The sequence below is a fragment of the Neomonachus schauinslandi genome, chromosome 4 (genome assembly GCF_002201575.2).
Source record: "Neomonachus schauinslandi chromosome 4, ASM220157v2, whole genome shotgun sequence".
In the NCBI taxonomy this organism is placed as follows: Eukaryota; Metazoa; Chordata; class Mammalia; order Carnivora; family Phocidae; genus Neomonachus; species Neomonachus schauinslandi.
In genome coordinates this window covers 19,905,391-19,929,891 of record NC_058406.1, presented here as the reverse complement: position 1 = coordinate 19,929,891, position 24,501 = coordinate 19,905,391, and the positions used below count along the sequence as shown (strand labels likewise).

Sequence of the window (24,501 nt, the reverse complement as noted above, 5' to 3'; positions counted from 1 at the left end):
AAAGAAAGAAAGAAAGAAAGAAAGAAAGAAAGAAAGAAAGAAAGAAAAGAAAAAATGAAAAAAATTGAAAACAACAAAATAGGGAGTTTCCATTGTTAGGTTGGAGAGGGTGGGCATCATCTTTAGGACACATATTGTGGGGGATATTCATAGGGAAAAAAAATAACTTGCAAGGTCCCTCCAACTCTGATTCTGTGCCTCTAGGAAATGGTCCTTGCCCTTGAGGGCCATCCATTCTAATGAAATTACAAAAACCCCCACAAATGGACAAAGCCCCCAAAGGATTCAGGGATGCAGGGAAAAAATATATGAAACGTAGATTGATATGCACCAAGTACACGGCTCATGTAGAGGCATACACTCAATCCTTTTTGATGATGATCATAGCTTATGCTGCATGCCACTTATTTTTTAAAGATTTTTAATTAAAAAAATGTTTTTAGCACTTAACCTTTTCAAAAAACTTGTGTTCTTTCAGATTTCATTATGATCCACCTAGAGGCAGACATTATTATCATTTAACAACAGAAAACACAGGGAAGTAAAATGACTCAAGTCTTATAAGTAATTAGGGCAGTGGTGAGATTAAGCTCCTGACCCCAGTTTGGGGTTCTTACTATAGAAGCACATCATGTCTTGTTGGAAACTCTTCCATTAAATCCCTGTGCTCCTTTACTGCAGGTTTCCCTGACAAAGCCTGGGCTACCTTGCTAAATGAACGTGACTGCCTGGTCATTCATTCATCTCACAGAATGTACAAACTGTACAGGTCAGGTGCAGGAGACCCTTAAAGAAAAGAAGAAAGAGTCTAAGCTGAACTGGGACTAAGACTCTTCCAGGTTCTGTTACATGCACAACTTAGCAGCTGGAGCAACATGAAGATGCCACATTTTCTCCTGCCACAGCACCCCCCATAAACCTACATATGCACACACAGTTGTGTACGCACATGCACAGCACACTGATGGCTCCCTTCCCTCACCAGCTTTCATTAATTTCAGCAGCCCAGGTACAAAGCACTGGGACAGAGGAGTCTCCATGAATTCTATGTTCTTGGGCAAAAGAAGATGGGAGTTAAGAGACCTTGATTCTAGTCCTGGGTCTGCCACTAAGTAGCTGTGTGACTTCAGGCAAGTGACCGACTTCAGACCTCAGTTTCTTCAGGTGTAAAATGAATCTGTTAGGAAGAAAGGACCTCATGCTCTTGTTCAAAGGTCTAAGGTGCTTACCTTGATCTGCCTACGGATGAGGTCTCTAGTTATGTTGACTTTTGCCATCTTCTCTTAATGGATTCAACAGCAGGAAGCTATAGAAGGATCTTCAGGACCCTTGAGCATTCCAGCCAAGCCCAGGTCCACAAGACACACATTTAATTACCTGGGGGGAAAAAACCATCAAACCTTGAGGGATGGAATAAAGTGGATTCAGAGCCCTGGTTCTACCCCTAAAACAGTCCACCAGCCTACCTAGTGAACTGGCTATTGCCTATGATTTATGACATGGTGGGCTGGCCCTGCTGCATAGTGTTGAAGAACCTTTGGAAGATGAAAAGGGTAGGATGGGGGAGACAATGACTCAGAGCCACAGAAAGTATTGGAACAAACACTGAAGGAGTCATGTATGCTTCACCAGAAAATGGAGGGTTGGATAGGAGTATGAAGGAAGATGGGAGCATATCCTGAAAATAAGAACAAGGCATGTAGCAAGAAAAATGTCAAGTTTCACTTGCTCAGTATGCATCTGTGGCAATTATGCATTAATTATACTTTGAATCCTTGACCCTCATCTTGGCTCTCCCCAAAACCAAATCAGTATCACAGAAAGCACTCAACCCTCTAATAGATTCACAAAATCAAAGGGTGGACAGGAAAGGTAAAGGTGATCATGTCTAAAATCCAATCTGATAAAGAAATCCCTCTTCTTTATCCTGGTAGGTAGGCTTTCAGTCTCACCTCTTGAAGCAACCTTTGTTATAAACTCTGATGGTTAGAAAAACCTACTAATTTCATTTATGATAACTTACCATAAGAAAATGCAAAATACAAGAAACACAAAAGTTCTATACCCAAGCATATTAATCACAGATTTTGTTTTTATTTTATTTTTTTATCTTAAGTAGGCTCCACGCCCAACCTGGGGCTCAAGCTCAGGACCCTGAGATCAAGAGTTGCATGTTCTACTAACCAGGTACCCCCATCACAGATTTTGTAAAAACAAAAAAATTAAAAGGACCAAAATTTCCGATGACAGAGGGATGGTTAAACAATGTATAGCCATTTGATATTAAGCAGCATTAGAAATGTTACTTATAGGGGCTCCTGGGTGGCTCAGTCATTAAGCATCTACCTTCGGCTCAGATCATGAACCCGGGGTCCTGGGATCGAGCCCAGCATAGGGCTCCCTGCTCAGCGGGAGGCCTGCTTCTTCCTCTCCCACTCCCCCTGCTTGTGTTCCCTCTCACTGTCTGTCTCTGTCAAATAAATAAAAATTTAAAAAATCTTTAAAAAATGCTACTTATAAAGGAAAAATGCTTACATCACACCAAATATTTATATGATAACATGATGCTTTTTCAATAAATACTATTATCAAAGCTATGTTTAAAAAAGGAAATATATGGGGCGCCTGGGTGGCTCAGTTGGTTAAGCGACTGCCTTCCGCTCAGGTCATGATCCTGGAGTCTCTGGATCGAGTCCCGCATCGGGCTCCCTGCTCGGCAGGGAGTCTGCTTCTCCCTCTGACCCTCCCCCCTCTCATGTGCTCTCTCTCTCATTCTCTCTGTCAAACAAATAAATAAAATCTTAAAAAAAATAAAATAAAATAAAAAAATAAAAAAAATAAAAAAGGAAATATAAACGGGGTGCCTGGGTGGCTCAGTCAGTTAAGCGTCTGCCTTTGGCTCAGGTCATGATCCCAGGATCTAGCCTCGCATTGGGCTCCCTGCTCGGCGGGGAGCCTGCTTCTCCCTCTCCACCGCTTGTGTTCTCTCGAATTCTTGCTCTCTCACACAAATAATATAAATAAAAACAAAATCTTAAAAAATAAATAAAAAAGGGGGGTGCCTGGTTGGCTCAGTTGGTTGAGCATCTGCCTTCAGCTCAGGTCATGATCCCTGGGTCCTGGGATCAAGCCCTGCATCAAGCTCCTTGCTCAGCGGGGAACCTGCTTCTCCCTCTCCCTCTGTCCCCCACTCCCCACTCTTGCTCTCTATCTCAAATAAATATTTTAAAAAATAAAATAAATAAAAAAGGAAATATAATAATAGCCATCTTTGAATAGTAGTGTGACTGATTTTTTTCCTTCTGTTTGTGATACTTGCAATTCTTTTCTACAAAAGCACATTAATATTGCATTAAGAAAAAAAAGAAATGCTAGAGGAAAAAAAAAAAACCACTAGGCTTTCAAAGAAAGTTCTGTCCCCTGTTATTTCCAACTTTTGGTCCTGATTCCACCACTGAAGCCACACAGGAAATTTAGTCTTTCTTCCCCATTATGGACCTTTGTGCTGTGACAATGGCTTCCAGGGCCCACCAAGCCTCTCTGCCAACCCTCCCAAGCCAGCAGGATTCCCAAGACTTCTGGATCTCCCGGCCCTGGTTTTCCATCAGCTGCCCTCCTACAGATTCCTAGCACACCCTCCTGAAATCATATTCGCTCCACCTGATCTGTAAGCAGACTCCTTTTCCTTTGGCATTTACTCACAAAAGAAACTCTATATAAACACTATGTTATTGCAAATTTTTTTCTTTAGCGTTAGGCACACAGTAGGACAATAAAAATCTTGCCACCTGATTAGGTGTTCCCATTCAGCCCAAGTTCTTTGGGGCTTATGCCTCCATGATCTATTTTGGGACCATAAGCTCTTAAAAGGGCAAGAGCCTTCCCCACAATGTGGAAGACATCCAGCATTGCATCTTAGCATTACCAGGGAGATATGAAAGTCACTGGCACTATTTAGGATCACAAAACCTGTGAACATGAAGAACACCTAGGGATGCCAACTGGGAACAACTATGGTTTCATGATAACTTTCCCAGGGGTCTCGGGCCACCAAATTAAAAATGTGAATTTGGACAAATTGGCATGAAGTAACACTGGCCTGCAATTATGTTTATGTCCCCGGTTTGTGATATAATGGTCAACCCCCCCCCAAAAAAAAAACCCAACAGTAATTTCCCCCACAATCACCAAGAATATAGGGTGAGATTTATCATAACAGAAAGAACACCAAAGTCAGTGAGTACATCTGGTAATAAGTAAGCTATGTGGCCTTAGTCAAGTCTTGGTCTCTCCACATAGGATCTCATTCCTGTGTCTCATAGGCACAGGAACAACTAGAACAAACACTGAGGGGGCCATATATGCCTCACCAGAAAAAGGCCCATATGCTTCATCCCCAACACCCTTTTTCTTGGAAGACTACTAAAAAGGTCAAATGAAATAATGTAGGTGCAATGTTTTTTCTTTACTTTTATTTTTAAAAGAATATAAATACTATGATCAACTAATCTTCGACAAAGCAGAAAAGAATATCCAATGGAAGAAAGACAGTCTTTTCAACAAATGGTGTTGGGAAAGTTGCCACATGCAGAAGAATGAAACTGGACCATTTCCTTACACCATACACAAAAACAGACTTAAAACAGATGAAAGACCTAAATGTGAGACAGGAATCCATCAAAATCCTAGAGGAGAACACAACCAGCAACCTCTGTGACCTCGGCCGCAGCTAGACACGTCTTCACAGGGCAAGGGAAACAAAGGCAAAAATGAACTATTGGGACTTAATCAAGATAAAAAGTTTTGCACAGCAAAGGAAACAGGCAACAAAACCAAAAGACAACCAACAGAATGGGAGAAGATATTTGCAAATGACTTATCAGAGAAAGGGCTAGTATCCAAAATCTATAAAGAACTTATCAAACTCAGGCACCTGGGTGGCTCAGTTGATAAGCGTCTTAATTGGGATCTAGAATCAAAAAATCAGAGGCCACAGAGTGTCCATGCTGGCAGCAAGGTGTGGCTATAGTGGCCAGTAAAGCCCAGTCAGCTGGTGGTAGTGGTATAAGCTGTATAAGCGGCAGCAGTGACCTCATGGTTTGGTTCTGTGAATGATTTTGGCTGAGAGTCCTGGCTGCTACCCAGCTTCCCTTGTTCTAGCCCATTCTTCAAGCCTGGCTTTGTGGCTTTCCCTGATATTTTGTGAGTTTCCCTAATAACCTTTCAAAAATCAGCCAGAGTTGGTTTCTGTTGCTTACAGCTACAAATCCTGATACAGAGGAACCCTCTCAGATGACACTCAAGCTGAAATATGAATGACAAGAAGTCACAAAGAACTTGGGGAGGGAGCTTCTGAGAGAACAACCACTGTTAAGGGTGCAGGGGAAGACTAGTTCAAAAGGTTGTATGGTGGATGTTATTACTATCATCATCTCACAGAAGTGGAAACAGAGTCATGGACATGAAACAATTTTTACAATGTCACACAGGTAATAAGTGAAGCTGGGGCAGGGACTCAAACCCAGAGCTGTATATACACTCTTAACCACTTTGTATGTGTGTAAATTACTAGGGTACATAATTTCCTAGAGTAATGATCAGTATGACAATCCACCATAAGAGTCAACTAAATTGTTACTACTCATTCATTAATTTTCTTAAAGCATTAACTGGGTTTGTACCAAGTCCCAGGCACTGTGCTAGACATGGAGGAATACTGACTGGGATAAAAGACATAGCATCTAAGAAAGCAGAGAATCAAAAATCAAAGGCAAGGGACTTTAGCTAAGATAGGTGTGTGCTTAGAAAAACTAAAAGGAACAAAAGAAGGAAAAAGCAGAGAAAGTAGACCAAAACCAAAACCAAAACCAAAAACCCACCCTCACTACAAGTCAGGTAAATGGTAAAATGGAAAGTGGGATTTAAAACAGTATCAGAATGGAGGCAGAGGTTTAAAAATCAAAATGTCAAATTTAATATAACTACTGCTCAGTATTTTGGTGAACATTTCTGTTCCCATCCTGAGAAGAAATGGTAGCACACCAGCAGATAGCTCATTCTAGAGCACAGCCCACCTTCACCCCCCTTTCAGGCAACATGGATTCAGTGCCTTCCACAAACTTTTTTAGGCAGGCAAGCATAACTGGAAAGCCTTCTAAGTAGAGATTATTTAACAGGTTCATATTAGGAGGGAAATACCCCCAAATCTATAAGGGGCATAATTTAGCTTCATACTTTGATTCCAAAGTCTCTCAAACACAAATAATCAAATCAATAAAGGAATAGTTATTTGAATATGACGAGATTTAATCACAGTCAAATTTTAAAAGCATTATTTTAAGGAGTGTTTTGGAATAGTCAATTCTATAGAACAAAGAGAACTCACAGATATAGAATGACATGATGGAGACATTTGGAATTGAAGAAAGGAAGTTATATATTTATGATTAAACACCAGAAAAGACTGTATCAAGGGGATTTCTATCTCTGGTGCAGTATGCAAATTATATGTTCAGTTCTGCTGAGATGCAAACGACTGAAATAAGTGAGTTCAAGAATCCATAAGGTAACATTTTCAATGCCTATTATGCCAGCACCACACTAGACTTTGAAAATACAGCAAAGAACAAGCCAAACACAGAACCTTCTCTTCAAGAGCAAACAACATAGTTGTCATGAATTGAGTATCAATGGCACCAAGGTTATTGTGACCATAACACCGTAGATGGACTGAAAAAGGCTAATTTAACCAAATGACCAAAATTAACAGCGAGGACAGTAAATTCAGAAGGAATAGGAATAATAAACTAAATCTTATTTATACTCATTTATCATACATCTTAGAAGAAAGCACAAAAATGACAGTGGGGGAAACAAACTAAACATATGGCAGGAGAGCAGGAAAGGAGACATGGAAATCACCAGCAAAAAACCAGGACTGTAACAGACCACAAGCAACTTTTTTTTTTTTTTAAGATTTTATTTATTTGACAGAGAGATAGGGAGAGCAGGAACACAAGCAGGAGGAGTGGGAGAGGGAGAAGCAGGCTTCCCGCCAAGCAGGGAGCCTGATGCGGGGCTCGATCCCAGTACCCTGGGATCATGACCTGAGCTGAAGGCAGACGCTTAACGACTGAGCCACCCAGGCGCCCCCACAAGCAGCTTTTAATGTGTATTCTTCATTCTAAGGATATTCAGTGAACTGAATATACCCTTATGTTCGCCCTTAAAGCTCTAATGACACTGAGGGCTAATTTGCAGAACATGAAAGCTCAATAAAAAAATCTCTCTAGCTAAAGTACAAAGGTTTAGGAATGGCATCTGCTGTCACTGAGGATACTGCAAGCCTACTCTAGTTGAACTCAATAAAAGGAGGGAGAAGGAAGCCAGTTTCTGGGAGTTGGGAATATGAAAAATACAAAAATGCCTAAGGCACAGGGGCAAACATATGACGTAATGTTATAAAGAAAATATGAGCTGCCATGCATAGGATACTCCTCCCAAAATGTATTCTATACTCCTAGAGCCTAAAATGCCTAGCATGTCGCCACTTAACCCTATCCCTTCCACAAACTCCACAAACTTTTAACTCAGGCTACTGGGAAACTTTTCCATAGGCAGATCTCTGTATTACAAAGGAATTTAATAAGAAAATTCAATTAACAGCTCAATTTGGAGGAATTAATCTACTTCATAATGCAAAGGGTACCAGTAATATAATAGCCTGAGGTTAACAAGCCTTAGAACAAAGCACACCTGGCAAAGATTACTCACCTGGAACCAAAGATTGAATGGTACTAGCCAAATAAACACGAGGAACCACCCATTTCAGGTGTGCCATAGTCCTTATTTGGGTTCTGGGATTTATGTAGCAGAAAGGGAAGCAGACTTAAAATACTGAGGCACTTGGGCCTGAAGTCCAGCCCCCTCATTGTACCAATTAGTACCTACTTAGGCAAGTTACTCAACCTTTCTGAGTTTCAATTTCCTCATGTGTAATATGGGGATGCTCATCTACTTCAATTGGCTGTTGTGAGGAATAAATGATAAAATATATATGAAGGTACAAAATAGTACCTGGATTACAGTGGATGCTCAACAGACGTTATTAGCCAAATCTGAACTCTAGTAAGACTTGAGAGCTCCTGATTATGCTCAGTGGCATGGTTACAACATTTCTCCCTTTCTTCCTTCCCTACCAGAGCAACAAAGCTGACACTGGGGATTCCATTGTAGGGTGGTGAGGCACAGAGAGTGGGATGACGTTCTCACTTCTGCTGGCTTAGAATTGCAAGATCAGGAGGAAAAAGGTGACTTTGTTAAAAACAAAGGAACTCCATACAACAGGGTGTATGAGAAGGGTTATACAGGATTATTCACAATAGCTAAAAGGTGGAAACCCAAATGCCCATCAACTGATGAATGGACTAACAAAATGTGGTATATCTATACAATGGAATATTATCTGGCTGTAATAAGCAGTGATGTGCTGATACGTGTCACAACATGGATGAATCTTGGAAGACATTATGCTGAGTGAGAGAAGGCCACATGTCGTATACAGGTTTCTCCTGCTATCCAAAAGTAAAGCGTTCCTATGAAACCTATCCTAAGCTGCAATGACATAAAGTGAAGCAATTACCATTAGTTTATATGGAAAAATTTTTGAGCTTTCCCAGACCCCAAAAAACCTCTCTTAGGCTTTTCTGATACCATCTTGCTAACGGATGACCAAAAGAAATGGAGATAAAGCACAGAGGCTCACAGACACAGCTCAAAGCTATGGTGGCTTGAGCTGAGTGTAGTTCCCAGGGGAGAAGCTGCGAGGTGCCACGCTCGCTGCTCAGGGTGTACACTGCCTCTCTAATGGGCTCACTGCAAAAGAAATGCTGACCATGATATCTGATTTTCACCCTTTTCATAAAAGCAAAAATCCTCTTCGGATTTCCCTTAGTAGCAAAAAAAGGTGCTGATGTAGGTCTTTCGTAAAAGTGAAATGGCATAATGTGAACTTTCAAGAATCAAGGGATGCCTATGATTCCACTTACATGCAATGCCCAGAATAGGCAAATCTATAGGAATAGAAAGATTTGTGGTCCTTGGGGCTGGACGGATGGGGTATAGAGTAGTGATAGCTAAAGGATATGTGTTTCCCTTTTTTTTTAATTGAAGTGAAACTCACATAACATAAAATTCATAAAATTAACTATTTTAAAGTGTACAATTCAGTGGTATTTAGTACACTCACAATGTTACGCAACCACCACCTCTAGGTAATTCCAAAACATTTCCATTGCACCAAAAGAAAACCTCATACTTATTAAGTAATCAGTCCCTCTTCCTTCCTCCCCCCTCCGCGCCCCTCCGCCCCCACCCCCGGATATCTGGCAACCACCAATTAACTTTCTGCATCTATGAATTTACCTACTCTAGATTTTTCATATAAATAAAATCCTACAATATGTGGCCTTTTGTGACTGGCTTCTTTCACTTAGCATGATATTTTGAGGTCCACCCATGTAGCACGTATCAGTACTTCGTTCCTTTCTATGGCTGAATACCATTCCATTGCACTGCTATATCACATAGTGTGTATCCATTCAATGGCTGGCTGTTGTGAATAGTGCTGCTATGAACATTCGTATACAAGTATCTGTTTGACCACCTGTTTTCAATTCTTTTGTGTATATACCTTGGAGTGGAACTGCTGAGTCATATGGTAATTCTATGTTTAACTTTTTGAGGAATTGCCAAACTGTTTTCCATAGCGGCTGCACCATTTTACAATTTCAGCAGCAATGTACAATATTCCAATTTCTTCACATCCTTACTAATACTTGTTTTTTTAAAAAAATTTATTTATAGCTATCCTAGTGGGTATGAAGTGATATTTCATTGTGGTTTGATGTTTATTTTTGAGGTGATGAAGATGTCCTAAAATTGACTGGTGATTGTTGCACATGTCTGTGAGAGTATTAAAAACCACTGAATTGTACACTTTAAAAGAGTGAACTGTATGGTATGTGAATTATATCCCAATGAAGTTATTATATTTTTTAAAAGGAACTACTGATACAGGTAACAATATGGATGAATCTCACAGATTCTGAGCAAAAGAAGCCAGACATAAAAAAGTACATACTTGGGGGCGCCTGGGTGGTTCAGTTGGTTGAGTGTCTGACTCGATTTCGGCTCAGGTTGTGATCTCAGGGTCGTGAGACTGAGCCTCATGTCGGGCTCTGTGCTCAGAGTGTGGAGTCAGCATGTCCCTCTCCCTCTGCTCCTCCCTGGCGCACATTCTCTCTTTCTCTAGTAAGTAAAATCTTTTTTTTTTTTTTTAAGATTTTATTTATTTGACAGAGAGAGACACAGCGAGATCTTAAAAAAAAAAGTACATATTGTATGATTCCATTTACAATGGACTCTTGAACAACACACGTTTGAACTGTGGGTGCACTTATACATGGATTCTTTTCAATAAATACAGTATAGTACTGTAAATGTATTTTCTCTTCCTTATGATTTTAATAAAATTTCCTTTTCTCTAGCTTACTTTATTATAAGAATACAGTTTATAATACTTAAAATATGTGTCAGTTATTATCAGTAAGGCTTCTGGTCAACAGTAGGCTATTAGTAGCTAAGTTTTTGGGGAGTCAAAAGTTATATGCGAATTTCTGACTGCATGGGGGGGGGCAGGGCTGGTGCCCCTAACCCCCACATTGTTCAAGAGTCAAATGTATATGAAGTTCTAGAATAGGCAAAAATGCAGTAAAAAAAAAAAAAAAGTGTTGCCTGGGTGGAGATTGACAAGTAAAGGACACTTGAGAACTTTCTAGAGTGATAGAAAGGTTCTATATAGTGACGGGAGTATGGTTACATGGGTATTGGGGATATGGGTTACATGAGTATATCCATTTGTCAAAACTGCACAATCAAGATTAATGAATTTTAGGGCACCTGGGTGGCTCAGTCGTTAAGCGTCTGCCTTCGGCTCAGGTCATGATCCCAGGGTCCTGGGATCGAGTCCCACATTGGGCTCCCTGCTCGGCAGGAAGCCTGCTTCTCCCTCTCCCACTCCCCCTGCTTGTGTTCCTGCTCTCGCTCTCTCTGTGAAATAAATAAATAAAATATTTTTAAAAAAGATTAATGAATTTTAATATTTGTAAATTTTACTTAAAAAATAGAATGGAGGTGGAAAGCACAGGAGGTATAGATAAAATAAGAATGGCAGAATGCTGAGTTATTGAAATAGGATGACAGATATATGGGGGTTCAATATTCTGTTTACTTCGTATGTATTTGGAATTCTCTCTAATAAACTCCATTAAAAAAAAAGATTTATTTATTTATTTTAGAGAGAGAGTGAATGAACAGGAGGGGCAGAGGAAGAGAGAATCTCAAGCAGACTCTGTGCTGAGTGTGGAGCCTGATGCAGGGCTTGATCTCATGACCCTGAGGTCATGACTTGAGCCAAAACCAAGACTCAGATGCTTAACCAACTGTGCCACTTAGGTGCCCCTCTAATAAAGTTCTTTTAAAAATTCGGGGCGCCTGGGTGGCTCAGTTGTTAAGCATCTGCCTTCAGCTTGGGTCATGGTCCTGGGGTCCTGGGATCGAGCCCCGCATTGGGCTCCCTGCTCAGCGGGAAGCCTGCTTCTCCCTCTGCCTCTCCCTCTGCTTGTGTTCCCTTTCTCGCTGTGTCTCTCTCTGTCAAATAAATAAATAAAATTAAAAATAAAAAAAATAAAAATCTTTCTTTCCTATTACAGTCATTCAAAACATGGAAGATTGATTAATGAAATAGAAAACCATTAATCATATATAGTTAAAAAAATCAGGTTTAAGACATATCTATGGCCATCTTAGCCTTGGGGGGAAAACAAAAGACAAACCAAAAAGTGTACATATCTACAATGTTATAACAAGAAGGATATGAATCGGGGGTTGCTTGGCTGGCTCAGTTAAGCCGCTGCCTTCCGCTCAGGTCATGATCCCAGGGTCCTGGGATCGAGTCCCACATCGGACTCTGCTCAGCAGGGAGCCTGCTTCTCCCTCTGTCTGCCATTCCCCCTGCTGGTGCTCTCTCTGACAAATAAATATAATCTTTAAACAAAGAAAGGGGATGCCCGGGTGGCTCAGTTGGTTAAGTGTCTGCCTCTGCTCAGGTCCTGATCCCAGGGTCCTGGGATCGAGTCCCGCATCGGGCTCCTTGCTCAGCGGGGAGCCTGCTTCTCCCTCTGCCTCTGCCTCCTACACCTGCTTGTGTGCTCGCTCTCTCAAATAAATAAAATCTTTAAAAAAAATAAATAAATAAACAAAGAAAGAAAGGCTATGCATCAGGGCACCTGGGTGGCTCAGTTAGTTAAGCTTCTGACTTCCGCTCAGGTCATGATCCCAGGGTCCTGGGATTGAGCCCCACCTGCATGCAGGGAGCCTGCTTCTCCCTCTCCCTCTGCTCCTCCCCCTGCTGTACTTTCTCTCTCAAATAAAATCTTAAAAAAAAAAAAAAGGATATGCATCAAAAATGTGTCAGTGGTCTTCTCTCTGGTAAGATAACAGGTGATATATATATATTTTTTTCTGTTCCTCTGTACTTTCCAAGTATTCTATTGTGAACATTTATTGTTTTTATAATAATATAGAAATAGCCATTAGGAACCTGCTTCGAACTGAAAGAAACCTGAGTCTGAATCTGGCTCTACTATACACTAGGTTGTATGATCTTGGGTAAAATTATTTACCTTTAAGTTCCTACGTTTTTTGTTTTTTGTTTTTTACCTGCCATGTAGGTATATGTAATAATTTCTACCCCATAGGGTTATTGGGAACATTAATGAGACAATGCATTATAAAAACACTTAGCAAATACCTGGCATCTGGTAAGTGCTCAAGAAATACTGGCTATTTTTTATGAAGATAGTAATAGCACCTACCTCAGAATTGTTGTGAGGATTATATGGGATAACTGGCACACTGTAAATACTTAATCAATGTGAGTGACAATATTATTTGCAATAAGAAAAAACTGCTCTCAGCGGGATGCCTGGGTGGCTCAGTCAATTAAGTGTCTGACTCGACTTTGGCTCAGGTCATGATCTCAGGGTCGTGAGATCAAGCCCCACGTGGGGTTCCATGCTGAGCATGGAGCCTGCTTAAGATTCTCTCTACCTCTCCCTCTGTCCCTCCCTGCCCCTCTCTCCCTCTTGAAAGAAAGAAAAAGAAAGAAAGGTCTCTTCTCGAAAGGTTAAACATAGAGTTGCCATACGAAATTTCACTCCGAGGTATAACCCAAGAAAAATGAAAAACATAAGTCTACATAAAAACTCATAAATGAATGTTCATAGCCCCAAGTAGAAACAACCCAAATGTCCACCAATGGATAAATGTCCATAAATGGGTAAGTAAAATGTGATATATCCATATAATGGAATATTAACCAGCTATAAAAAGGAATGAAGCACTGATTCATGCTACAACAGGGATGAAACTTGAAAACATTGTTATTTGAAAGAAGTCACAAAAGGCCACACATTATATGAATCCATTTATATGAAACGGCAAGAACAGCAAAAGCTACAGAGACAGAAAGTAGACTAATGGTTGCTTGGAATTGAGGAAGAAGATGGGAGTGATTGGGGTGGTGGTGATAGCTAACGGGTATGGGTTTCTTTGGGGCATGATGAAAATATTCTGGAATTAGATAGTGGTGATGGTTGCACAACTTTCTAGGTATATTAAAAAAGGCAGAATTGTATGCATTAAAAGGGTAAACGTGGGGCGCCTGGGTGGCTCAGTTGGTTAAGCGACTGCCTTCGGCTCAGGTCATGATCCTGGAGTCCCGGGATCGAGTCCCGCATCGGGCTCCCTGCTTGGCAAGGAGTCTGCTTCTCCCTCTGACCCTCCTCCCTCTCATGCTCTCTGTCTCTCATTCTCTCTCTCTCAAATAAATAAATAAAATCTTTAAAAAAAAAAAAAAGGGTAAACGTTATGGCATATGAGTTATATCTCAATTTTAAAGAAGAAAAGTCCCCAAACCCTTTTCTTCTTTCCTCTGCCTCAAAATCAGAACTTATGAAAATTTAGTTCTCACCCTTTCCTCCATCTGTCTCCTGCCTTGAACTATAATTATTTTTGTGGCTTCTCTTTTCTTTAAAAGACTAAAAGCATTCTGAGGGCCAGCTCTTCATCTGATTCATCTACTGAACCTCCTAGGTCTCCAATACGGGCTTAGCAGGTGCCAAGAAGTACGTGCTGAATGAATGACAGCATGACTATCTCGCGTACATACAGTGCTTTATACCTATCAGAGTGCTTTCATTCACACCTTTAACTCGAACTTTACAACAATCCTGTGAGGAAGCTAGAAATTATCATCCCTTTTAACAAGGGAGAACTGAAGCACAGTGCTATGTGGTACTGAGGAATAAGGACTGGTCCAGGATCTAGGGTCTTGTGCTCCAGGTGAGCCTCTGCCTCTAACTAGCTGAAAGACCCTATATGAGGCATTTCACTCTCTCAGACTATTTCCCCAACTGTAAAATGAGAGGTAGACTTTGAGATGAGTTACAAAACCTCTTCCAATGCTGCTATCCCATGATTCTAAGGACACACTGCTAGGAGAAGTAGAGTGGAGATGGAACCCCAAGCATCTGTATTCTTTGTCCTCTGAACATTATGCCTCTCCCCAGCAGGAGTGACCACTGGCCCTCTTTCAACATTCTGAATTATGCAAAAGATGTATGCAAGTTTCCTTTCACTCCATTTGCAGTGGTTTACCTACTGGAGCAATCCTATAGAAGAGAAAACTTCCAAAGCATAAAGGTCATTGGAAGTACCATAGTAAAATAGAGTTGGGCGCTGGAGTCCGACAGACCTAAGGTTCAAATCCCAGTTCTGCCACCTATTTTCTGTGTGACTGCATTTCTAAACCTCAGCTTCCTAATCTGCAAAACAAGGACAATAATGCCTACTTTCACTGAGTGAAGAGCCACACACGTAAAATGCCTGATACCAAGCCTGGTAAAAATATTTGGTGAACATTCAAAGCATTTCCTAAGTGTTACCTGACAGATTCCTTATAAACCTATGAGGCAGGTACTATTATTATCCTCACTTTACAGATGAAGGATCTGAGGTGCAGAGAAGTTAATTTGCCTCAAGTTTCAGTTATTAAATGGAGAGTCAAACTAGATAGTTTAATTCTAAGACCCAGGTCATTAGCCACTAAAAAACTGTTACTATCTTTAATCAGATCATGTGCAAGCAGTCTTACCTAAAAGAAGCTCTTAGCATTCCTTAAAATTAAGCTAAGGAATCAAAATCACCTTGACTCTGCCAGTCTCAAACATAAATTTCCTGAGTGTATTTTGGGGTCATGGACTAAGTAGGCACAAGGACAGCATCTGGGAAAGGTTTGGTTGGTAGGATAGGCCCATCAACAAAACATCTTTGGAGAAGTTCTCTGCCATCTTCGAGGCTCCTGGCTCAAATGATTCCATAGGGGGTTGACTAAAGCTTTCTCTGTGGAAGTCTATCCTAAGAAATGCTTCACTTTGTGGGAAAACCTGGATGAAAACTCACCTCGATGGCTTCTCTACATGAATGGGTTCTGTATTGCCATTCATGCTTTGTGAAAAATTTTTCTTGATGTTTTCAGAACGCTGCTTTTCAGTGATTACAGCTAATTTATCTGCTTTCTCCTAGGGCCACAATTACCTAAAGGTAGTGAAAGGGAACAGAAAGAGGAAAGGGAGCATACTTTGATAATGCTGTCCTCTCTCACTGTATTTCTGAGCATCTGCAGTCTTGGATTTTGCCTTTAACTTGCAGCTTTCCAAATTCTGCCACAATTCAAAGTATGTCTCATAGGGAAGCCTTTGAAGTTTCACCCTCCCCTCCAACTTTCCTCCTAGCAGAGAGGTTAAGGAAAACTAAGTCAATCAGTGTGGAAATGCTTCCTTTCCAATTCAATTGCAGCTGTGTTACATCCAGATGTCTGACTCAAGAAGAAACCAGGTAAGCTACCGGCACCCAAATACTCAGGTCTCAACTGGTGAAACTCCAAGACCAGAAATGCCTGATTCTCATTCTAAGAAAGGCTCTCTAAAGGTACATGGAGAAGCAGTTTTGTGCTTTCTGAAAATAGAATCTGGGGGTTATGAACAAGGATAAAATTTTGCCACCGTCCCAAGAGCCCCTGAATAGCTACCTGGGTAACGTCTGATCCTGCTCTGCCCAACTCTCCAAGAAAATGGGGTTAATACCTCCCCAGATGGCTACAGGGAGGATTAAGGGTTATTATTCTTGGCATCCAGCTCTATCACAGCTCTAGCAATTGTGACCTTGTTCATTCTAAAATAAGACATTAAATATAAAAATGCAAACAATGATCCCTGAATCTGACTCTATAATAGGGTGAGGACTTTTTTTCCACAAGGCCTCTGACACTGCCTCCTATACTCCAACCTACTGGCTGAACCCTCCTCTTATTCAGGCCTCAAGTTTGTAAGGTATTAGTCACTAATGCCACAAAGCCCTTCAAGAAGTTGGCAACTATTACAGATAGTACAAAGAATGAACCCCAGAATTATCAGGGTGTGTCAGGCCTGAATTCACCCTAAAGAAACAAAGCGGTACCCCTTTACCCCAAACCTGGGCTCTCAAGGGCAATCAGTGAGGTCTAGTGAGAACTGTATATTACATCATGTAGTACTCATAAATCCACTGTAAGGAAGGTACTATCAAAAACGTCATTTCATACATGAGGAAATATAGTTTAGAAAGGACACACAATTTACCCTACGTTACACAGCTAAGAAGGTACAGACAAAGGTTCAAATATCAGTCCTACTACTAGCTGTGTAAACTACAGGTTAGTTTTTTGTTGTTGTTTTTTTTTTTAACTTTCTGGAGCCTCAGTTTCCTCATTTGTAAAGTGGGGATAATGAGGGATGCCTGGGTGGCTCAGCTGGCTGAGTATCTGCCTTTGGCTCAGGTCATGATCCCAGGGTCCTGGAATCAAGTCCCACATTGGGCTCCTTGCTCAGTGGGGAGCCTGCTTCTCCCTCTGCCTACTGCCCCCCCTGCTTGTGCTCTCTCTCTGACAAATAAATAAGTACATACATAAAGTGGGGATAATGATAATTCCTACCTCATAGGGGATCTAAGGATTAAATGAAATATTGTAGGAAAAGTGTCTAACAAGTGCCTGGCACACAGTAAATATGCAATATGGGTTAGTTTTTTCACAGATCAATACGACAGGAGTTTGACATCATTTCCATATAATAATAGGGCTTAAAATACTGAAAGACTACTTAGTTCAATTACCTACATTAAGTATGAACTCCTCTACCAAATCCTTGATAAGAAGTGGCAAAGCCTCTGCTTGAATACACTCATTCCCTCACAAGGTGGCCCATTTTGCTTTTAGAAAGCCAAATTCTCAAAAACAAAAAAAAAAAAAGAAAGAAAGCCAAATTCTCTCCTACCAAGCCAAAGTCTCCCGTCTTGGAATTTCCATCCCTTGATCCTAGTGCTGCTTTCCAGAATCACAGAGAGAAAGTCCAGTTCCCTTTCTACATGACAGTTCTTCAAGTACTTGAAGGCAGGTATCGTGTTCCCCCAGGCTCTTAGCTTTGGTCCTTTCAACTCTTCATGTATCACAGCCCCAAAGGAGACAGGCCCTAGTTGGAATTCTAAACCTTTCCCATATTTGCAGTGTGACCTTAAGCAAGTTATTTAACCTCTCTGTACTCATATCTTCATATGTATAATAGGGAAAATGATTTTTGCCTCACAGAGCAGTTATGAGTGCTAAATTAGATAAAGTAAAATACTAGCTAGTACAGAGCCCAATAGATACCAGGCCCTCAATAAATGTCAGTCACTTTTTAGAATGTATTCTAATTAGTAAATATCTCTCAAAGTTAGCCAAAGTTAGTTTCTGATGGAACTTGCCAAGGGTTGTGCTTTTGAAGCCAAGGAGTTATGTGAGTCTCTCTGCAATGGCAGCCCAAAGATGAAGTGGAATCCAGAAAGGTAAGGATGAAAGAAGAAAGGAATCAGGATCATTCAATCAGTGACCCAAAAGAAAGGTAAGTATCACCATATTACATGTTGTTTATGATCCCTTCTTTGAGACCCAGGACTGCACATGTGGGCAACATTCCCTAATTCAAAAAGGAGAGAAGAAAATATTTAGAAAATAATTTAAAAATTATTGAAGTCATAGTTCTGGGTCTTTGCAGCAGTTGGCCCCTCAAAGTCCAAAGATATTTAGCAGAGGGCTTTAAGATTTTCAGTTGTATCCTTCCAGGTCCTGAAGTCTAGGTATGTGAAAAAACCCTAATATGATGTCCCATGAGTCACTGCTGAGTTCCTTCCAGCTAGAAAATTTGTCAGCTGCATGACAACTCTAAAATCCCCAAGTGGCAAATCGCCAATGTTAATACCATCACCATAATCATTACACGTATTCTCTTTCAGTAACTGCAAGGGAAGGAGTCTCAGGCAGAAATATGAATTGTTGTTCTATTATTCTTCAGAGTTGACCCAAAGCACTGCTTCTACAAATTGACAGGTGGCTTGAACATAAGTGCCCCCAAATAGGTCAAAATACCCCAGTATTAAAGCAGCAGGAACACAAACTATGGCAGAAAAGGTTTTTCCATCTGCCAATGAAACACAACAACCTGCAATGAAGATCCATTGTTCAAAGTCTCAAGAGTCAGCCCAAACGAGCCTTTCTAGTTACTCCCTGGTCTGTGCTGGAGGATCCAGTTATTATACTCAGCAGACAAGTTTCAATTCCATCCAGAAATAGCCTTAAGTGGTTCCTTCATTTAGTGAAGACACTAGCCACTCAGGAGGGACTGTAAGGTACAGAAAAGCTTCGTTCAGACCACTGGGCATACCGGTGCCCTAGGCAGAGATTTCATAGTGTCTTTGAGTCTGGTGGCGTCTGAATAGTTTCTTCTCAAAACTGTTTAAGGCTTTGTTAAAAGGGAACGCTTAACTGCCACTTTACCCTGATCATCTACCCCATCCTTGGGAAGAATGGGGAAGTTATAGACACCCTATCAGGTTTCTAAACTCAAACTTAAGAGGAAAACTTTAAAGTTGCTCTACCACTACCTCAGAAGTTTTTTTTTAAAGTCACAGAAGAAAAGGACTTTGAGGAAAATAGTCAAATTAGGCAGTTAGACTTTAGTCGTTAAGTCCTGATACCTCTTTTCTAGAGACCCTGGTGGTACACCTACAGAGGAGAGTCAGAGGTCACTAAGCAAATTCAATCTGGCTGGCAAGGGGGCGTCCCACTGCAGCTTTCAGTGACAAGAATTGGATCCTGCTGGTCACAGTCTCTCTTCTATTCGACACTTCCTATTTCCCGTTGAAGTGGGTCCTGAATAGCCCGTTCCCAAGTAAAGGCCCTCTGTAAGGGCGTTACAGTCGCATGGTGGAAACACCTTAGCAGAGTTGAGCTTGGTGCCAGGATGGGCCACTGAAGGCATCTGCGGCTGCAAGAAGCCTGGCCACGGAGGGACCGACACACACACGCGCGCGCACACACACACACACACTCTCTCTCTCTCTCACAGAGAAAGAGAGCGGGAGAGCGAGCGAGAGAGAGCGCGAGAGCGAGAGAGACAGAGCGAGAGCAGGAGAGCAGGAAACTAAGAGAGCAGGTCAGGTCAACGTAGCCCTCCCGGCATTTCCACCTGCCCCCTTCTTCCTGAGACCGGCGCCAGATCAGATGTCAAACAAAAACTCCGCAAAAAAGTCCCGTGATGGGACGACTTCCACCTCTCCCTCGGCAAAGCCTCCCTGGACTCCCAGAGCCTCCCCCACCACCCAGGTCCCGGCCAGCCCTCCATCCCCACCCCGCCCCCGGCCCACTCTGCCCTTCGCCCCAGCGAGGCCTGTCCCCTCTCGGGACACCTCGGAGCCCCGAGGCTGGCGGCCTCAGGCCCCCCGGGCCGGCAGGGCTGCGGCTGGCCCAGAGCGGGCGGCCCGTGTGCGGGGACTGCGGGAACCGGTTCTCGCTTCGGCGCCCGGCGAGGGCAGGGGGCGGTGGCTACCAGTACCTGTCAGGCCTCTTCCCAGGACCAGCGGCGGCGCAACTTCAGGAGCCCATGTCCGTCCAGGGGGCCCGGCCCCTCTCCCGGGAGGGGGGGGCGCGGATCCCGGGGAGGGGGCTGGGGGGCCCGGGCAGCTCTAGCCCCTTCCCATGCTCCCCGCCCGGCGCCTGGCCGGGGCCGGACAGCGCCTCCGCCCGCCCCTGCGCACCGCCTCACACCCGCGCTCACACACACTCACACTCCCTCGCGCGCTCTCACACACGCACTCCCCTCCCTCCTCCTCCTCTGTTTATCTCCTCCAGCTGTCTGGGGACCCAGGAGAAGCCCAGCACCGCGCCTGCGCCACGCAGTCTCCGCCCCCGCCCCGCGCCTCACAGCCTGCGGCTACGCTACGGAGAGAGCGTCCGGCGGTTTCCAGAATGGCTAGCCGGGCCCCTCCCCCGCCCCGCGCGCCCGGTCAACGTCTGCTGCCGGCGGTGCCTACTAACCTGCTAGTGGGGGAGCCCCGCACCGCCGCAACCAATCCGCTCCTGCGCTCGTCGGACCTGCAGCCAGTGGGCAGGCGGGAAAGCCGGGCTAAGCCCCGGGGCATCCTGGGAATCGTAGTTTTTCCCCGTGGAAGAGATCCTGCCCAGTGGGCTCACCCCGCCCAGTTGCCATTAGTTACCCTGACGCACCTCCCACCCCACATCCAAGGAAAATGCTCCCTCACGTTGCTTCTGGGGCACCCTTAACAGTCACCCATCGCCCCTCAGAGCCCGACACAAGTCTCCTAAGAGCCTCACCAAGACTTCCTCAGATCCCCTGAATTGGGAGACTTAGGCTGGGGCCCCAATGCCCCCCTCCCATCCCCTAGGGCCGAGCTTCGTCTTACTCTTTCCTGCCCTGGGGTTGTTGCTGAGTGGCACATTCCTCACTCTTGCTCCTGGGCCTGAAGAGGATAAAAGGTAATCAGTCCTACAACCGAGTGGCTTGGAGGGGAGCCAATCACACACTATGGAAACCCTCAGGCTGACCGAAAGAGAGAGAGAGACGAGGTCCTTCTGAGATTAACTGGTGGAGACTAACACCACTGATCCCCCCTTCTAAGGAAGCTGCAGTTCCAGCCTAGTGGAGTGCCAAGTCTGACTGAGGAGACACCGTCCTCTCTAAGGAAGTTCCCAAAGTGACAAGGGAGGCATCATGCCTAACTTGGGAAGGCAGAGACCAGGCCCCACCCATGAGGCGCCTCAGGTCAGAAAAAGAAATTGTCATCATCTTTTGAGAATGGAAACTTGTCACTCGCCCATAGGGTGGGTGTCATTTGTCAGATAATAATAATTCGCTTTTATTTAGTATTTACTATGTCACCACTGTATTGAGTACAATTTCTTAGATACTCTTACTATCTGTGTTTCACGGAAAAGAAAGCTGAGGCACAAAGAGATTAAAACCAACTTGCCCTGGGTCACATAGCTGACAAGGAACCAAACTGGGATTCAAACCTAGATCTGCATTACTACAGAGTCTGAGCTTTTGGACACTGCCTGTCCCTCCCGTGAGAACCAGGCGGCGCCTACATACATGTCTAGCATCCATAGTGTTTGTTCCATGTTTGTCACTCCATGAGTTGCTTTTTTCCTGCTTCTGCTCACATCAAGTGTATAAATTAGTCTGTGAGCTCCCAAAGGGTGATTTCTTCCCATTTGGAGGAGTTAGAACCTACTTGTGAATTCAGCTTTGTGAAATGCTTTTCTCCTATAAATGTGGGTCATTCTTCCTGATCTCTCCCCCACAGATGTTCACTGAATATAAAATATCATAAACATTGGGACTAGAAGAAAGCTGAGATTATCTATCCATAGCTCTCCAAGCTCAGGCTGAAACCCTGGCTAGGGTCACTGGTTCAATTAAATCGAAAAATAACTAACATGGGGCACCTGGATGGTTCAGTCTGTTAAGCATCTGCCCAGCATCAAGCTCCCGGCTGAGCAGGGAGCCTGCTTCTCCCTCTCCAGCTCCACCACCCCCAGCCCCGCTTGTGTTCCCTCTCTCACTGTCTCTGTCAAATAAATAAGTAAAATCTTAAAAAAGAAAAAAGAAAAATAACATATATGGAGCGTTTACCATGAGAGGTAAGTTCTTATCAGTGAATTAAACAATCCTCACAAATCGCATAGTTAAGAAGTGGCACAGCTGGGATTCAAACCCGGATTATTTGAATCCAGAATTCCCATTTTAAGCCCTTGCTCTATGCTGGCAATGTCACAGAGGCTCTTAAATACCAACAGGGAAGTGTGGGTGATATGTCTGTGGCTCCTAGCAGTCTTTGACACATAGTAGACAGTAAGTAAATGTTGGCAGAATGAACTTTTGTTGGTAAGGAATGGATGATAGTGATGTGGTTTTGGAACATAGGTGAGGTTTGGTGGGGTGAGGTCCGGAGCCCAGACCAAGAAGGAATTCTTGAGACGTCTTTGGTGCAAAGTGGTGGTTTTATTAAAGAATGGAGAGAGGGCCTCTGGGCAGAAAGAGCTACTACACAGGGGTAGTGAGGAGTGGCTGATTATATACTTGGGAGTTGGGGGAAGTAAGGAAAAAGGAAATTTCAAAAGAACTTTCATATGCTAAAGAGGACGGACCTACAAGATACCTACAAGATACCCGAGGCCTTGCCATTGTCAAGTTAAGGTTGTTTTCCCCTCTAGCTAGTTATTGACATTAAGATAGTTGAGAGAGGGCGCCTGGGTGGCTCAGTCGTTAAGCGTCTGCCTTCGGCTCAGGTCATGATCCTGGGGTCCCGGGATCGAGTCCCACATCGGGCTCCCTGCTCCTCGGGAAGCCTGCTTCTCCCTCTCCCACTCCCCCTGCTTGTGTTCCTGCTCTCGCTGTCTCTCTCTGTCAAATAAATAAAATCTTAAAAAAAAAAAAAAAAGATAGTTGAGAGATTCCTGGAAGAAAGTCATACCTGTCCCGCCCAGGAGTAGGGGGTGGGGGGGGGAGGTTGCAGGGTGTCAGCTTACGCTTTGTTTTCAGCTAACGTCTGCTCCCTCATCAATAAGATGAAGAATATTAGTGATAGCTGAGGGGCGCCTGGGTGGCTCAGTTGGTTAAGCATCTGACTTCGGCTCAGGTCATGATCTTGGGGTTCTGGGATTGAGCCCCATGTCGAGCTCCACATCAGGCTCTGCTTGTCCTTGTCCTTCTCCCTCTGACCACCCCCCCCACTCATTAAATAATAGCTGCAGCTAAAATTAATTGATTATTTTCTTAAATAAAATAAAATAGGGTGCCTGGGTGGCTCAGTCGTTACGCGTCTGCCTCCGGCTCAGGTCATGGTCCCAGGGTCCTGGGATCGAGTCCCACATCAGGCTCCCCGCTCAGCGGGAAGCCTGCTTCTCCCTCTCCCACTCCCCCTGCTTGTGTTCCCTCTCTCGCTGTGTCTCTCTCTGTCAAATAAATAAATAAAAATAAATAAATAAAATGAAAATAATTGATTATTTATTATCTACCAGGAGCTCACTTGCCCTCCCATGCACTATCTTTTCTACATATATGAATATATATGCATATGTGCTATGAGTATATTGCATATGTATACATGTATATACATATACATTATGTATATGTGCATACATTTATCTATGTACACGCACACATACGTTCACACACACACTAACTCATTTGATTCCCATAACCACCTTATGAATTAGGTTTTATTCTTACTCCCATTTTTACATAGAAAAAACAGGCTCACGTGAGAGTTAAGTTCAGAATCAGGCGCCCCTCCCTCCAGAGATGTTTTTAGATAATTTAAGAGAAAACTTTCTAACTTATAGAACTGGGCTGATTTGGGAGGTTGTAAACTCTCTGTTTTTGGTAGTATTCAAGGATAGGATGTATAATCATCTGTCCAGGATACGGTAGAAGCAATCATTTTGTTGGGTTGATATTTAAGTCACCAATTCCAATATTCTCTTGTTTGGCTTTTGGAAGAAGACAAAGATTGTTCAAATAAGGCTTGTGACAATGAATGTAGCTCCTTTTTCTCCCCTAAGTGCACTAGATAATGCCCCAGCTGATCAGCTCTGCAGAGCTAATCACTGATACAACCATTTTCATCTCTGGATTGGACTCCTGGGCAAAAGGAGGGATATTCAACCTAAAATTGAAGATGCCTTTGTTCTACAACCTAGAAATTTTACTTCTAATACTTTAGAGGAACTGTTACATGTGTGTACAAGTAGGCATGGGCAAGGAACACTACTTCCAGCCCTGTTGTAATAGCAAAAAAAAAAAGTCAAAACAACCTAATTGTCCTTCTGGAGGCGAAAGGATGAATGAATTATCGTTTGTTCATACAGTGAAGTACTACACAACCAATTAATTTATTTACATGTTATCAAGATAGATAAATCTTTACAACATAATAATGAATGGA

General features: G+C 42.9%; 1 protein-coding gene across 7 annotated transcripts in view; it reads right to left on the bottom strand.

The window, feature by feature from the left end:
* WDTC1 (WD and tetratricopeptide repeats 1) overlaps positions 1-20,483 on the bottom strand; it is a 66,036-nt gene extending 45,553 nt beyond the window's left edge. For 4 of the 7 annotated variants that reach the window (XM_021684147.2, XM_021684150.2, XM_044914443.1 and 1 more), the window contains exons 1-2: positions 20,088-20,106; positions 1,230-1,377 (exon numbers count right to left, since the gene is read on the bottom strand). In XM_021684147.2, the coding sequence (XP_021539822.1) occupies positions 1,230-1,277 (48 nt within the window). In that variant the 5' untranslated portion in view covers positions 1,278-1,377; positions 20,088-20,106. Of the gene's footprint in view, positions 1-1,229; positions 1,441-20,087 lie in introns of those variants that run through there. The other 3 variants (XM_044914442.1, XM_044914444.1, XM_021684148.2) reach the window with 2 other exon arrangements.
* Between the last annotated feature and the right edge of the window lie 4,018 nt (positions 20,484-24,501).